General features: G+C 37.4%; 1 protein-coding gene across 7 annotated transcripts in view; it reads right to left on the bottom strand.

Moving 5' to 3' along the window:
- The window catches only part of LOC114240943 (uncharacterized), a 96,340-nt gene that overhangs the window by 32,706 nt on the left and 45,567 nt on the right, over positions 1 to 18,067 (bottom strand). Inside the window, exon 1 of one of the 7 annotated variants that reach the window (XM_028171635.2) lies at positions 10,239 to 10,448. The exons of the other annotated variants lie outside the window; for them this stretch is intronic. Coding sequence (XP_028027436.2) covers positions 10,239 to 10,335 — 97 coding nt within the window. The 5' untranslated portion in view covers positions 10,336 to 10,448. Of the gene's footprint in view, positions 1 to 10,238; positions 10,449 to 18,067 lie in introns of those variants that run through there. 7 annotated transcript variants of the gene reach the window in all.

Consider the following 18,067-nt stretch of genomic DNA (forward strand, 5'->3'; position numbering starts at 1 on the left):
ACTTCTTTGACGAATTTGTCGACTCCGACGAAGAGTTCGACAACCGAACTAGCCCATAGACATAACCCACTGAGTTTCTCGCCGGATATTCCCACAGGAACGCGATTATGATCTGGTAGTAAAATCCTTTTTTTTTTATTGCTTAGACGGGTGGTTACTGGAGCCCATAGACATCTACGACGTAAATGAGCTACTCACATTGGGATGTAAGTTCTAAGGTCTCAAGTATAGTTACAACGGCTGCCCCGCCCTTCAAACCGAAACGCATTACTGCTTCACGGCAGAAATAGGCAGGGCGTTGGTACGTACCCGCGCGGACTCACAAGAGGTCCTACCACCAGCAAGAAGACTTTTATATATAATCTATTCGTAACTACAGACATTTAGTTTCGTCAGTGAGGAAGTTTTGACCTTAAAACTCTTACCGAACGAAATAATGAACGAATTGGATCTTAACGAATTCTCAAAACTAGTGGTCCCGCAGTAGTCGAAATTCGACTATAATTAATTGAAATTATAAGTTTGTACACTATTATGATTGTATTTTATACTTCTATAAACACAAATTTCGCCAAGACTACATCTATTCTCAATTTGACAAGACGTCAAGAACAAAAGTTTGACAATAAATAGTATGCATGCGTGTGTGCGTCAAATACATGGTATGTAGTGTGTGTAATGTTTTCTTTATTGATTTAATGTACCTTTTATGCATTATTTAAAAAAAAAATTAGCATTGTGCACTTCTTCTCTATATTCTCTATAAGTGTGGAAAATTTCATACTCCTCCGTCCGCGCAATTTTCGTAAAAAGGGATACAAAGTTTTTGCTTCACGTATAGATGATATTTGTATTCACTCACCGAAAAATTTCACAACAACAGCGTATATAATCCAAAACAAAATTATATTCATTAACATAGCGATTAAAATGCCTAATAGGTCATTCATTTTAACGGAACTGTCTACTGATTTTTTTTTTAATTCAAATTTTAATAAATTCCGTTTCTAAAATCGATTTTGTAGATGTAATTTTGATTTAATTTTTTCTGTATATATATACAATAGCACTTTCGTAACAAGACTCACTACGAAGAAAGTTTTACATTTAATTTATATACAACAGAATCGAGTCCAATGAACGTAATTTAGAGTGTACCGAACCGATACAACGAGTCGATTAAAAATCGATAAGGACGAACATCGATTTTATTACAATTCGGATTGAGGGGATTACGTTTTAATGATAAAAAATCGTGTGAATAATGTTATTATTTATCTTACAATATAACGAAAACTTTCATGTTTTTTTAACAAGCTTTTATTAGCTTCATGCGTGTGTTTACTGGTGGTAGGACCTCTTGTGGGTGGCGCATTTACGCCGTAGATGCACATGGGCTCCAGTAACCACTTAACACCAGGTGGGCTGTGAGCTCGTCCATAGTTACGGAAATTTTTAACACGATTTTAATCCCTTTCAAAAAGTCGAATTAACTCAAAATTTGGCATGCTTAACAAGGGACCGATGACAATTCAATACTTTAAGTAGTTAGACCTGTTATCCGTACTAGGATAATCAGGGTTAGCGATTTTTTTGTCGGGACTAGCTCCCAATTTTAACAGCTCTTCCACAATATTAACAAAGCCTAATTAATTAATAGCTTATTATTGACATGTTGATGTTGAATTGTAAGCACCATATTTAATACATATTAGTAAAAAAAAATACTAAAAAGCACGCTTTTATAAAAAATAACTACTAGAAACTACTACACTAACTACTACATGGTAGGCAGCGGCTTGGCTCTGCCCCTGGCATTACTGACGTCCATGAGCGACGGTGACCACTTACCATCAGGTGGGCCGTATGCTCGTCTGCCTACCAAGGCAATAAAAAAAAATAGAAAATAAATTTATTGTAAACAAAAAGTGGGGTGCTGTTTAGAACCGTGTGCATCAAAATGAGATATACAGATGTACACTTTTATTTATTTATTATGTAACTTTATCGCTTAGCTAACGATATTACTAGTCGAATTATTCACATGGAAACATCACATAATAATATGTGTGTCTCATGAAATCCCAAAAAGATATTGGCAGTTTTTTTTTTGTCTCTACCGGAAACAAGGCAATTTTGACTAATGCACATCAAGCAGGAAAATATATCGAATTCTTAATGTGAATGTATCGAGTCCTCTGTATTAAAACGGATTATTACATTAGATGGTTGTAGTCGATAGCCAGTCAGCCTTCGAGAATTATGTTACAGTATGTCAAAACAATTTTCGTGCTCTCGATTACCTATGAGTATAAGCTTCGAGTTTCGAGAACATCACAATACGATTGCGAAAAGAAAATATGTAAAAATTCATTCGTGCTGCTAAAATGAATTCTTTTTACGTAAATTTATTTAAACCGCGCTAATGACATTATCAAAATAATTTTACAATTTTTTTTTATAGCTTTGTATTGACGATACCACGACCCACCTGGTGTTAAGCGGTTACCGGAGCCCATGGACATCAACAACGTAAATGCCGCCACCCACCTAAATACTAGAGTTCTAATTCTCAATTTTACGGTACAACGGTTGCCCCTCTCTTCGAAATTGGTACCTGCCTGCGGGATTCGAACACCGGTACAGCCGCCGCGTCGCTCGATACGAACGCACCCGGCGTCTTATCCTTTGGACCACGACGACTTCAAATAAAAGTTTCGAACATCATTCGGAATATAGGTCTACCGAGGAATTTCACTCCCTCGGTCAAAGACAACGATTAGACGACCCGATAGACACCTATTTCTGCCGTGAAGCAGTAATGCATTTCGGTTTGAAGGGTGGGTTTTTTTTTCCTACCTATGCTGATAGCCTTGAGAGGCTATTTCAGCTTCAGCCTAACGTGTGTAGATGAGCTCACGGGGCTCAAACCGGAGTGTTGCTAACACTGACCCTAGCAAGAGTAGTGCTTCGCAGAATCTACCACCGGATCGGAAACGCGACCCACTGAGAAGATCCGGCGAGAAACTCAGTTGGGGCAGCCGTTGTAACTATACTGAGACTTTAGAACTGATATCTCAAGGTGGGTGGCGCATTGTGGGCACTAGTAACCACTTAACACCAGGTGAGATGGGAGCTCGTCCACAAATCTAGGCAAAAAAAAAATTGAAACAAAAAAGATAACCTCAACGCGAACGCGACTTCCAATTTTGATACAATTTTTTTTTTGGTCAGGAGGAAATCGCCGTACTCCCACCCTCCACTGGGGATGGAGGGTGGGGCATGTCGGAGTCGAACCGACTAAAACCTCCTGTCGCTCAACAACCAACGTCCAATTTTGATACATAGGCCTAAATTCTCTAAGTCTAGTCACCCGTCACTACATACCCCCATGTTTTTATACATTAACCCTAAACCAAACACTAACGAATGATTCGATCGATTAAAATCGACACATCCCATCCCTAAACCTATATATTGAACTAACACAAAGATAATCCCGAAATATCTATTGATAAAATCGTTAATCATCACACAATTTCTATCTATGTAGAACGTTTATTACGTACGCGGTTAGAACCGAAAATATTTTCTAAATGATAAAGTACTTTTACTTTATCAACGACACATCATTGATGGGTTGTTTTCAAAGGCAGGTCAATAGGCTAATGCCTGCGTAAGCTTGTATGACGTTTTGACCCACGTGGCGGGGCCATGCCATGGAAAGATGTCTTTAGTACTTTCCACTGGCCTCGTTTGGAGAAGGACGCGTCATAACGCTCGGGAAACACCGTAGAGGGGAGCTCATTCCAAAGCCGGATGGTACGTAAAATAACGGAATCCAGATATCGCGTTTTGAGTTTTCCCCTCCATTAATGTATCATAAAAACAATTAATTTTTTTTTCCTACCTATGCTAATAGCCTTGAGAGGCTATTTCAGCTTCGCCCTAACGTTTGTAGGTGAGCTCACGAGGCTCAAACCGGAGAGTTGCTAACACTGACTCTAGCAAGAGCAGTGCTTCGCAGAATCTACCACCGGATCGGAAACGAGACCCACTGAAAAGATCCGGCGAGAAACTCAGTGGGCTGTGTCATGTTAATTCGCTCGTCGAGCCCTTCGTCGCAAGCGACGGGTTCGAGGAGGACGGTGACTGGAACAATTAATTAGATGGTAAGTCGTCACCAGAACCCGTTTGAAACAAGAGTTCGAGATCTCAGATTTACAGTGTAATAGTATAATGGACCCTTCGAATCGAAACGCATTACTGCTTCACGGTAGAGATAGGCGTGGTGGTACCTACCCTTGTGGACTCCCAGCACGCCCTACCACCAGTAATTACACCAATTATAGTTTTTGCGAGTTTGACGAAGTCTATTGCGTTAAATATGTAGTTCGTCAGACTTCGTGGTGTTGTATCAATTTTTTTACTGGCGGTAGGACCTCTTTTGAGACCACACGGGTAGGCACCACCACCCCGTCTATTTCTGCCGTGAGGCATTAATGCGTTTCGGTTTGAAGGGGCAGCCGTTGTAACTATACTAAGACCTTAGAACTCATATCTCAAGGTGGGTGGCGGTATTTACGTTGTCTGATGTCTATGGGTAACCATCATCATCATCATCAACAGCCCACAGTCGTCCACTGCTGGACATAGGCCTCTCCCAATCTACACTACTGAGCCCGGTCTGCGGCTCTCCTCATCCACTTCTTGCCGGTCACCGTGCGGAGGTCATCGCACCATCTAGCCAGGGGGCGTCCCACGTTACGTCTTCCGCTATGGGTAACCGATATCCACTTAACATCAGGTGGGCCGTGAGCTCGTCCACCCATCTAAGCAATAAAAAATAAAAAAAAACAATCTAGAAAAAAACCATATAGGCTCGCCATAATATTGTGTAATGCATCAATTATTTAATAACACGTTGTATGTACCTATTCAAAAAAATTTTGAATTGAATTTTTTCTTCCACTCAAAGTGTGGTTTCATAAGTGGACCAGCGTAAATACGAGTGTACTCCGGTATAATGAAATAACTGATTTATGTAAGACTATAATTAATTGTGATGAAATTAAATGGTGATTATTTACTTTGTCTTCAGTGGAATTTTCGGAAGAACCCGACAAGCCACGTTCGGCGGCTTTGTTTCATTTTCCCACACTTGCGCAGCTTGAAATATGCTAAACTAGATAAACTATAACTAGTCAGGTCATAAGTATTGTCACACAGTAAAAACTTTTCTTTTAGAATGCTGGTCACGAAAAAGTTTATTGAATTCGAATTTCGAATTGTTCATGAAAATAAAAATATATATCTATATCTATACTAATATTATCTATACTAATATTATAAAGAGGAAAGATTTGTTTGTTTGTTTGTTTCGAATAGGCTCCGAAACTACTGGACCGATTTGAAAAATTCTTTTTCCGTTAGAAGCCGACATTGTCCCTGATGAACATAAAAAAATTTTACCGTAGAAGAGAGCTACAACAAACAAAATGATAAGGTGTACGCACACAGTAGTGAAGAAGCGAGCAGCCGTATTCCGCGTGTCCAACGAGGTCATTTTCCATCCTCGCTCATGGTATGGTTGGGAGTTTCTTATTGGGGCTTAACAGAGGTACATTTTTGTGAGAAAGGTGTAAAAACGAATGCAGTTGTGTATCAAAATACAGTCCTGACGAACTTTGTGGAACCTGTTTCTCATACCATGTTCAATAACGGGCACTGGGTATTCCAACAAGATTCGGCGCCAGCTTATAGAGCGAAGAGCACACAAGACTGGCTGGCGGCGCGTGAAATCGACTTCATCCGGCACGAAGACTGGCCCTCCTCCAGTCCAGATTTGAATCCGTTAGATTACAAGATATGGCAACACTTGGAGGAAAAGGCGTGCTCAAAGCCTCATCCCAATTTGGAGTCACTCAAGACATCCTTGATTAAAGCAGCCGCCGATATTGATATGGACCTCGTTCGTGCTGCGATAGACGACTGGCCGCGCAGATTGAAGGCCTGTATTCAAAATCACGGAGGTCATTTTGAATAAACTTTAGTGTCATAAGAATCTATGTTTTGTTAAGTTCATTTTGGTATATGAATGGTTACATAATGAATAAACTTGTTTCAATTATTTTACATTAAACATGTGACAGAATTTATGACCTGACTAGGTACATTAACAAAATTAAATAAATACTAGTTAAAAAAAAAACTAACAAAATACGGTTTTATAGAAAATCCAACTAAAAATAGAAAATAAATTTTAATAAATTTGAATTAAAAATAGTGTAAGAAAAAAGCGTGGGGTTCTTTTCAGGATATTATCAAAATAACCCTTCTACTCATATCTGTTCATAAAATATTTATAACTACTGATACCATGGCACCCCACGCTTTTATTTGCAATAAAATCTTTTTTTCTTACATTATTTTTAACTCAAATTTATTAAAATATGTTTTCTATTTTTTTCTATAAAAGCGTAATTTCTTAGTTTTTTCAACTATTCTTTATTTTTAATTTTTTGGTTGAATTTAAATTTTTTTTATATATATATATTTTTTAATATTGTACTGTCATCGTACCTTAATAAGTATACCAAATTTCGAGTTAATCCGACATTTTGAAGGGGTTCAAAATCATGTTCAAAGATTCCGTTACATACATACGTCTGAAGCTAATAAAAGCGTATTAAAAAAAAACACACACAACTTCGCACCTCGCATTCTCCAACCGGCGTGTTCAGTTAATGAACTCTTCATAGCTTCTGATAACAAAAATAAATGTCTCTGAAAAGTGATTAGTGAAACGAACCCTAAATTCGATAAAGCGCATACACTAATGGCCTCGAATTACAGGAAAAAGATAAATTTAATAAATTAATTTGATAAAATCGATCGTTTCATCGGCTTTGTGGTTAGAAACCTTGACCGTTCTATCACTGAGCCTGACTTCGATTCCGACACGGTCTGTAATTTGTGAGTTATTTGATATTCGTCGTTCGATTGAATTTGTTCATACTTTGTATTCATAATTATTCATAATACGACAAGAAATCCTCACTAGAAAAACTTAAGGGAGACGTTTATTAAATCTATCTATATATATAAAAATGAATTGCTGTTCGTTAGTCTCGCTAAAATTCGAGAACGGCTGGACCGATTTTGCTAATTTTAGTCTTGAATTATTTGTGGAAGTCGAGAGAAGGTTTAAATAGTAAATAAATATGAAAATGCTCGGAATTAAATAAAAATAACAATTTTGTTTTTCCTTTGATGTGTCCCCCGACGGGCGGATTCCTTTTGTTTGTTTTAAGTTTATTTTATACAAAAGTTTAGGTCTTTTATTTATCGATTGAGGCACTACGAAGTCTGCCGGGTCAGCTAGTGAATATATAAATATACTAATTAAATGTATCGAGGCTTAAGCGAGGAATTAAGCGAAAATTTTCCAACATTACAGAAGAGCAATGTAACGTTAAAATTGTGGAAAAATAAAATAAAAATAAAAAACTTTTTTAGTTATTTGAATGGGTAAACGTAACTGAAGTACCTACAATAAAAAACTTAAAAACGGCGATTTGTTGATATATTTTTTTATTGCTTATATGGGTGAACGAGCTCACAGCCCACCTGGTGTTAAGTGGTTACTGGAGCCCATAGACATCTACAACCGCAAATGCGCCACCCACCTTGAGATATAAGTTCTAAGGTCTCAGTATAGTTTTTTTTTATTTATTGCTTAGATGGGTGGATGAGCTCACAGCCCACCTGGTGTTAAGTGGTTACTGGAGCTCATAGGCATCCACAACGTAAATGCGCCACCTTGAGATATAAGCTCTAAGGTCTCAGTATAGTTACATACTAATACAGTATAGTTGATACTAATACCAAATAAAACGGACCTTAATTTACAAAAACAAATGCCGCGTATTAACCAAAATGACGTTTAAACCGAATGTCCTTTCACCCCTCGATATCTGACAGATAATCTTGTAGGTACATCCCCGAATACTAGCACGTGATTATTAAACACGCAACTGAATAACAAACTCTTTGTTTTATCATCGCCTTTGTAAGTGGCCAAGTCGTTGCCTATCTCAAAATTTTCTTGATTCCTGAGAGACTGAGACGAAATTGTATCTACTTTTACGATTCAATCTTGCATATATTATTCTCATTTATATCATTTCCGAGGTACCTAAATAGTCTAAAATTTTCGTCGATTGAACCGTAAATACAGGAATTTAATTATGTCACAGCATTAATTATGCTTTTTGAAAACTGCGTCCAGCTTGTGCCATTTATATTTTGTAATCACATATTCCAAGAGTAGCGCTCTAAGGAATGACTTGATATGAGTCACTCAGTCGTCGTCATCCTTAACGTCACTTCGGATCCCCCAGATCTATATATTCTATCTATTCTATCTATTACTGGTGGTAGGACCTCTTGTGAGTCCGCGCGGATAGATACCACCACCCTGCCTATTTCTGCCGTGAAGCAGTAATGCGTTTCGGTTTGAAGGGTAGGGCAGCCGTTGTAACTATACTTGAGACCTTAGAACTTATATCTCGAGATGGGTGGCGCATTTACTTTGTAGATGTCTATGGGCTTCAGTAACCACTTAACACCAGGCGGGCTGTGAGCTCGTCCACCCATGTATCATAGCTCAACTACATCTACTACAAGTAACCACAGCGCTCGTCCCCAATGCAGTTCAAGACGTCGCTTCGCGTACCACTCGGCTCCTGGAAGACTTCCCCTCAGCAGTGTCACCAAGCTGACGAAGGGAATGTCATTTAAATATATAGTAATACGTGAAGCAAAAACTTTGTACCCCTTCTTACGAAAATTGCGCGGACGGAGTAGTATGAAATTTTCCACACTTATAAAGAATATAGATAAGGGATGCAGAATGCTAATAATTTTTTTTAAATTTGCATAAAATATACAATAAATAAATAAATTACACACAATATACTACACTATAATATATTTGACACACAGAGATACGCATGTTTGTTTATTGTCAAACTTTTCTTATTGCTTATAGTCTGTGGTCAAATTGAGAATAGATTATATATTGTTTGTCTTTATTAATATTTGTCTCTAAAGTGTAGTCTTGGCGAAATCTGTGATTATAGAAGTATAAGTCTTTGATAATAGAATCATAATAGTGTACAAGCTCATAGTCTCAATTAATTATAGTTAAATTTCGACTACCAGGGGATCACTAGTTTAAATTAATACGTGAAGCAAAAACTTTGTACCCCTTTTTACGAAAATTGCGCGAACGGAGGAGCATGAAATTTTCCACACTTATAGAGAATATAGATAAGGAGTGCAAAATGTTAATATTTTTTCTTAATTATGCATCAATAATACATTAAATCAATAAAAAAAACCCATTACACACACTACAACGTATTTGACACACACACATCTTTGTTACTCTTTGTTTACTCTCAAACTTTTGTTATTAAGTCTGTGATCAAATTGAGAATAGATTAATATTGTTTATCTTAAATATTATTTGTCTATAGTGTAGTCTTAGCGAAATCTGTGATTATAGAAATATAATAATCTTTGACAATAAAACCTTAATAATGTTTAAACTTATAATTTCAATTAATTATAATTAGTCGAATTTCGACTACTGCGGGACTACTAGTTTACAAACGATGCTATCCACTCGCCATTTAATCTTCAATTAGAACTGTCTCTGCGTTTTTATGTTTAATTTTTTTTTATTGCTTAGATGGGTGGACGAGCTCACAGCCCACCTGGTGTTAAGTGGTTACTGGAGCCCATAGACATCCACAACGTAAATGCGCCACCCACCTTGAGATATCCTAAGGTATCAAGTAAGTTACAACGGTTGCCCCACCCTTCAAACCGAAACGCATTACTGCTTCACGGCAGAAACAGGCAGGGTGGTGGTACCCACCCGCGCGGACTCACAAGAGGTCCCTACCACCAGTAATACGCAAATTATAATTTTTAGTTCCTTTATGCAACGTTACCCTAGTAATATTTTTTTTTTATTGCTTAGATAGATGGACAAGCTCACAGGCCACCTGGTGTTAAGTGGTTACTGGAGCCCATAGACATCCACAACGTAAATGCGCCACCCACCTCGAGATATAAGTTCTAAGATCTCAGTATAGTTACAACGGCTACCCCACCCTTCGAACCGAACCGCAGTCAGAATAAATACAAAAAAAAATAAAAAAACTTACGTCTGTTGACACAGTTCCCGAAGCAGAACCACATCCAAAACAAATAGGTGCACATCAGCACAAACAATACGGACATAGCAATACTGACGGTGTCCATAGTAAATGTTTCTCAGTACGTTTTGCAAATGAGAATAATAAAAAAATATACAATAAACACACACAAGCACCACAACTTCACGTTCTTATCGTTTATATCTTATCACATATCTTCCTGTAAAACATTCACGAAACTATTTTCGACTGGACACATTATCTATATATTAATACGTGAAGCAAAAACTTTGTATCCCTTTTTACGAAATTTGCGCGGACGGAGGAATATGAAATTTTCCACACTTATAGAGAATATAGAGAAGAAGTGCACAATGCTAATATTTTTTTTTAAATAATGCATAAAAGATACATTAAATCAATAAAGAAAACATTACACACACTACATACCATGTATTTGACGCACACACGCATGCATACTATTTATTGTCAAACTTTTGTTCTTGACGTCTGTTGTCAAACTGAGATTAAATATTGTTTGTCTTTTTTTAATTTTTTTTATAGTGTAGTCTTGGCGAAATTTTTTATTATATAAGTATAAATTAAAATCATAATAGTGTACAAACTTACAATTCCAATTAATTATAGTCGAATTTCGACTACTGCGGGACCTCTAGTTTTCAATAGATACGCAAATGTTTTCAATTATTTATGTATCTAATATTTTGTATCCCTTGCTCGTGTTATCGTTTTTCCGTAATATTGAAAAGAGACCGCTATCTATCGTTTCAATTCAAATTCAATATCATTTATTTCAACTTAGATGTCAGTATGACACACTTGTTGAATGTCAAAATACAAATAACAATGTTAACTCTACCACCGGTTCCAAAAAAAGCCACAGTCCTGGGAAGAACCGGCGAAACAAACTCAGCAGGGTTTTTTTTTTGTTTTTTTCTCAAATATATTTTTTTTTTTTTTAAATAAATAAAAATATTTACAATAAAGGAAAAAATAAATCAAAAATACAATTTAAAAAAAATTAATAATAATGAAAAATGAAAAGGCCAGGAGCGAACGCCTCATTCCCACGTAGTGCCATCTAGTAAATAATCCTTAACTTTATAATATGCCTTGTTGCACAAACGTTCCTTGACAGTTTTCTTCAATCTATGAACAGGTAGTAATTGAACGTTTAGTGGGATCTTGTGGAAAAGTTTATCATAATTATAATAAACGATATAAAATTACAATAAATAATTCGTTTATGCAGAAATATTATTTAAAAGTAAAATACCATGAACTGAGCAAACACTGTTTTGAATTTTAATTTTTTCGAGTCATACGTATTCAAAAAATTACAAAAACCATGTTTTGTAATTTAAAATTTGCATTAGGCTTAGCGGGATTCGAACACCGATACTAACGAATCGCTCGATACGAACGCACCGGGCGTCTTATCCTTTAGGCCACTACAGATCCGATAAGAATGATCAAATGACTCATTTTGAACGTTTGCATTGAAAATGCACATATTATCCTCTTTTTTTTCCTACCTGAGCTGATAACCTTGAGAGGCTATTTCAGCGTAACCTCAACTAGTAGGTGAGCTCACGGGGCTCAACCGGAGTGATGCTAACACTGACCCTAGCAAGAGCAGTGCTTCGCAGAATCTACCACCGGATCGGAAACGTGACCCCCTGAGAAAATCCGGCGAGAAACTCAGTGGGCTGTGTCTATGGGTTAATTCGCTCGTCGACGACGACGGTGACCGGTGCTTGTGTTGCCTAAAAGCACCGTTAATGGATCGGGAGGATCCGTAATGACGTGCATATCATCAGAATCTGCTTTTGCACATTTGACTTCATGAATTTTTCTTATTTTTCTTACCAATTAATCTACATTATATTATCTATTCATTACACTACATTATATCATTATATTATATAATCTATATTATATATTTTTTGTTTTGTTTTGTTTATTTTGAGTAAAACCTACTTGTCGTATACCATTATCTACCCGCTATGGTAGAAATAGGTACCAGTAAGTGTTGGTAGGTATGATTAGTTTTAAACTGTCTTCGGGTAAAACCGTGGCGGAATTCAATTTTATTAATTACTCATCGCATTAGTTATTGTTGTCTTTATACAAGAATGCAACGTGATGATTTTTTAAACAAAATGTGTTTTTTTATTGCTTAGGTGGATGGACGAGCTCACAGCCCACCTGGTGTTAAGTGGTTACTGAAGCCCATAGACGTCTACAACGTAAATGCGCCACCCACCTTGAGATATAAGTTCTAAGATCTCAAGTATAGTTACAACGGCTGCCCCACCCTTCAAACCGAAACGCATTAGTGCTTCACGGCAGAAATAGGCGAGGTGGTGGTACCTACCCGCGTGGACTCACATGTGGTCCTACCACCAGTAAAAATCGTACCACCAGTAAATATAAATACCCTTTCACCCCTCGTTATGATTGCAAAATCGATTCATTCGTAACTGTGTTAATGTGCTGATAATTACGAAAACTTTAAAACTCACTAACTAGACATATTTTGTTTGCTTATTAATGCTTCGATTCACTTTTTACGCTACGCTTGTTCAAATCGCCAATCGAGAATTTAGCGCGAGCGTAACTCGATTCTAATGGAAGTGTGTTGTATTTTTGCGTCACCTTTTTTTTTATTGCCCTTGTAGGCAGACGAGCATACGGCCCACCTGATGGTGAGTGCTTACCGTCGCCCATGGACTTCAGCAATGCCAGGGGCAGAGCCAAGCCGCTGCCTACCGCTTAATACTCTCCACAAGCCTCTTTTAAAGAAGGACATGTCATAGCGCTCAGGAAATACCGTGGAAGGGAGCTCATTCCATAGCCGGATGGTACGTGGCAAAAAAGACCTCTGGAAACGCACTGTCGATGACCGCAGTGCCTCCAGGTAGTATGGATGAACTCTACTTCGGTGGCGGACGGTGCGATGGTAAAAACGAGATGCCAGTATCATCTCGAACAATTCCTCAGAGCACTCCCCATGGAACATACGGTACAAAATACAGAGGGAACCGAAGTCCCTCCGCAGACCCAAAGGTATAAAAATACCGAACGCAGCCTGATTCTGGTATGAACAGACATGGTCGGGGCATTCAACTGTCTTATGTAGTTGTAAACTTATTAATGGGAATAAACCAAAATATTATCGTAAAAGCAATTTGATTCATAAATGAATTGGTGTTCGACACGGGTAAATTCAACCAAGTATCTTGAGCCATTTTGAGGTCTTCGTGGCCTAAAGGATAAGACGTCCGGTGCATTCGATAGCCCACTGAATTTCTCGCCGGATCTTCTCAGTGGGTCGCGTTTCCTATCCGGTGGTAGATCCTGCGAAGCATGGCTCTTGCTAGGGTTCGTGTTAGCAACGTCGTCAGGTTTGAGCCCCGTGAGCTCACCTACTAGTTAAGGTTACGCTGAAATAGCCTCTCAAGGCTCTCAGATTAGGTAGGAGAAAAAAAAACCGTGTATTCGTATCTAGCGATGGAACGGTGTTCGAATTCCGCAGGCGGGTACCGATTTTTCTAATGAAATACGTACTTAACAAATATTCGCGATTGACTTCCACGGTGAAGGAATAACATCGTGTGATAAAATTCAAACCCACAAAACTATAATTTGCGTAATTACTGGTGGTAGGACCTCTTGTGAGTCCGCACGGGTAGGTACCACCACCCTGCCTATTTCTGAATGCGTGAAGCAGTAATGCGTTTCGGTTTGAAGGGTGGGACAGCCGTTGTAACTATACTTGAGACCTTAGAACTTATATCTCAAGGTGGGTGGCGCATTTACGTTGTGGATGTCTATGGGCTCCAGTAACCACTTAACAACCGGGTGAGCTGTGAGCTCGTCCACGCAGAAATAGGCGGGGCGGTAGTACCTACCTGTGCGGACTCACAAGAGGTCCTACCACCAGTAAATTATAAGCCTGTGACGACTTCACAACCGCTCTTAGGCAAGTTGTGTTCTTACGCAATTCAATAATGTTTTGATATTTTCTATTCAAGTTCAATGTTAATGTGTGTAGATTTTATGCAGTTTTGTGAAACTAATAACATAAAAAAATAGAGTTGCAATTGCGACCTCACGTCCCGCGAGAGTTTTTGTTTTGTTTCATTGCCCATGTAGGCAAACGAGCATACGGGTTACTGATGGTGAGTGGTTACTGTTGCCCATGGACGTCAGCAATGCCAGGGGCAGAGCCAAGCCGCTGCCTACCGTGGCAGCGTTCAATCTAACCCTACTTATTACAACATAAGTGTGATTATAAAAAAACTATCATCCCGATACTTACAAAGAAACTAAATTCAACTAAAATCATATTATTCTTTGAAGAAATTTTTGTTATTAAATTATTATTATTATAGATATTATTTTAATTTCAACACTTTAAAGTTTAGATTAAGAGCTTTTGGTTTATTTAAATAACAACGCATCACTGATGATTGAGTTTTTGAAGCTTTGCAATCACTGTTTTAGGGCCACAAAACACGATAAAATTATAATATGTAAAATAAGCCGTTCAAAATCCATTAAAAGTTTACGTTAATATTAAACACTTTTAAATTCACATTTCGTCTACAAGACACGACACGCTCAACACATACTAGTCTAGTTATGACCCAATAAAAGTGTAACATAGAATGATTGTCGCCCACTAAACAGATCAGTAACCGAAACATTTTAATACAACAAGGGGCATCTATGCGTTAGATACGATAGACCATTAGTTAGATAAAAAAACGACCTTCTCAAATAACGACGCTAGATTCTAGTGTTTCTAGATTTTTCTACAGTTTTTTTTACTCTCTAGCATCATTAGATTTAGATCGTCGAACAAGCTCACGTCCCACATGATGTTAAGCGTATATAGCGAAGCCTATATCCTTAAAAATCTGAATGCAATCGTGAGAGTGGCTATAGTATTTATTATATTGACTTTTCCACCCTTTCCAAGACGAAGAAGTCTTTTTATTTTATTATTGCTTAGATGGGTGGACGAGCTCACAGCCCACCTGGTGTTAAGTGGGTACTGAAGCCCATAGACATCTGCAACGTAAATACGCCACCCAACTTCAGATATGAGTTCTAAGGTCCCAGTATAGTTACTAACGCTTACCAGTGACAGCACACAATGTCTCCTACCCCATTTTTATATATGTGGGTGTCTTTAAAATCAAACAGACATGGCCGTCGTCGATACGAACCAATTTAAGCCCATAGAACGATTATTTTTACGTAACATTGTGCTTTTTTTTAGGAAGTATGTATACTGGTGGCGCGCAGACCTTTCCAGTTTCACTAGGACAGGTGGGCCAGCAAATTCTCGGCCAGAAGGATTTAGTAGCAACTGCCCGAGAGCCTTCAAAGGAGACCTAACGACACAAGACCGATGGTTCGCGATGAGTAACATTGTGTGTTGGTGAGCGGCACACGCAACTATTTAGCCATTGCATGAGTAATACAGGGTCTCTGTACGCTCCGACAATTACCTTATTGGAATATCTATGTACCTACACTGTATCTCATAAGTTTTATTTTTTATTGCTTAGATATGTGGACCTTCAAACCGAAACGCATTATTGCTTCACGGCAGAAATAGGCAGAGTGGTGGTACCTACCCGTGTGGACTCACAAGAGGTCGTACCACCAGTAATTACGCAAATTATAATTTTACGGGTTTGATTTTTATTGCACGGTGTTATTCCTTCACCGTGGAAGTCAATCGTGAACATTTGTTGAGTACGTATTTGATTAGAAAAATTGGTACCCGACTGCGGGATTCGAACAGCGTTGCATCGCTAGATTATACCAATGCACTGGACGTCTTGTCCTTTAGGCCACGACGACTTGCGAAGCCCAACCGACTGGGGTAAATTCGAAGAGTATATATGTTAAGGTAAATGTACACTCTTGGGAAATGTGCACATTTGCCAAAAAGTTAGGTATATGTGAACTGAATATAATGTATAACATGTATTATACATTTCCCGGCAAATGTGTACTCTTTCCTTCACGTTTTGGTAAATGTATACTCTTACCTTGATGTTTCAAGAAAAGTTGGAATACAAATAAATTAATAATGTTGTTGCAGTAGAAAAATATTTATTTAAATAAACATAATACAAAAGGCTTTAATAACAAAAATTATTTTAATTAAAAAAATGTAAATGACAAACAAAACATACTTTTCTTTGCATATTATCTATACATTAATACGTGAAGCAAAAACTTTGTATCCCTTTCTACGAAAATTGCGCGGACGGAGGAGTATGAAATTTTCCACACTTATAGAGAATATAGAGAAAAACTGCATAATGCTAATATTTTTTTAAAGTAATGCATAAAAGATACATTAAATCAATAAAGAAAACATTACACACACTACATACCATGTATTTGACGCACACACGCATGCATACTATTTATTGTCAAACTTTTGTTCTTGACGTCTGTTGTCAAATTGAGAATAGATTAAATATTTTTTGTCTTTGTTAATATTTAATATAGTGTAGTCTTTGCGAAATTTGTGATTATAGAAGTATAAAATACAATAATAATAGTGTACAAGCTTACAATTCCAATTAATTATAGTCGAATTTCGACTACTGCGGGACCTCTAGTATATAATATAATATATTCTTTATTCTTTATTGTACACACAGTTAATATTACAGTAATTGCGTAAGATATAAAAAATGGCGAGCTTAACTCAACAATTGAGTTTTCTACCAGCTAACCGTTCTTAACGAAGGAAAGCTTTAAATGAGTGGGTAGAAGAATACAATCTAATCAATTTACAATTTACAATCTAAACAAGAACATTAATAATAATAAAAAAAAAAAACACTAATACATAATATATTAGACTACATATATACATACACACATAAATAACGTAAACATATACATACACGTACATATATAATGAAATACATAAAATAAATACATATAAGTAATACTAAATTGATAGATAGTGCTCCTTTAATGCCTAATATATCGTAGGTTAGGTTAAGTTGGGTTGTAGCGGTGCGTATGCGCATGCGCACCACATTACTGGCACTTGCGATTTCGTATTTCGTATGCCATGCTCACATTTACCAAAACGACATGGTCATTGTGAATTCAATGTACATTTCCCTTCTTTGAAATGGTAAATATTAGTTGAATGCACATTACCCAAACGAGGAGGCGAATGTGCACATTTACCGGAAAATGTGTACATTTGCCGCAATTTCTACTTTTACCGTAACATATCTATACTAATATTATAAAGAGGAATGATTTGTTTCTTTGTTTGTATTGAATAGGCTCCAAAATTACTGAACCGATTTGAAAAATTCTTTCACTGTTTGGAAGCTACACTATTCCCGAGTGACATAGGCTATAATCTTTTTTGAAAAAAAATTTAGGGATCCTTACTAAAACTCCAATAATTTAACCCATTTAACAAAACCATAATTTAACCCAAATTTAACACATTATTATTTACAAAAAGTGTCGCGACAGCATATGTCTAACTATTATAGTTATGCCGATATGAGTGTTAAAACCACGTCAAATATCGTAGAATTTTTTGTTGACCCGAGAGGAGCCGGAGCGGGCCGCTAGTATACATATAAGACATATTGTAGGCTAAATACGTCATTACGGATCCTCCCGATCCATTAACGGTTCTTTTAGGTACCTCAAGCACCGGTTAACGTTCCCGTCGAATAACGAAGGGTTCGGCGAGTAAACTAACCCATAGACACAGCCCACTGAGTTTCTCGTCGGTTCCTCTCAGT

Source organism: Bombyx mandarina, chromosome 28, assembly GCF_030267445.1.
Source record: "Bombyx mandarina strain Sakado chromosome 28, ASM3026744v2".
Taxonomy (NCBI): Eukaryota; Metazoa; Arthropoda; class Insecta; order Lepidoptera; family Bombycidae; genus Bombyx; species Bombyx mandarina.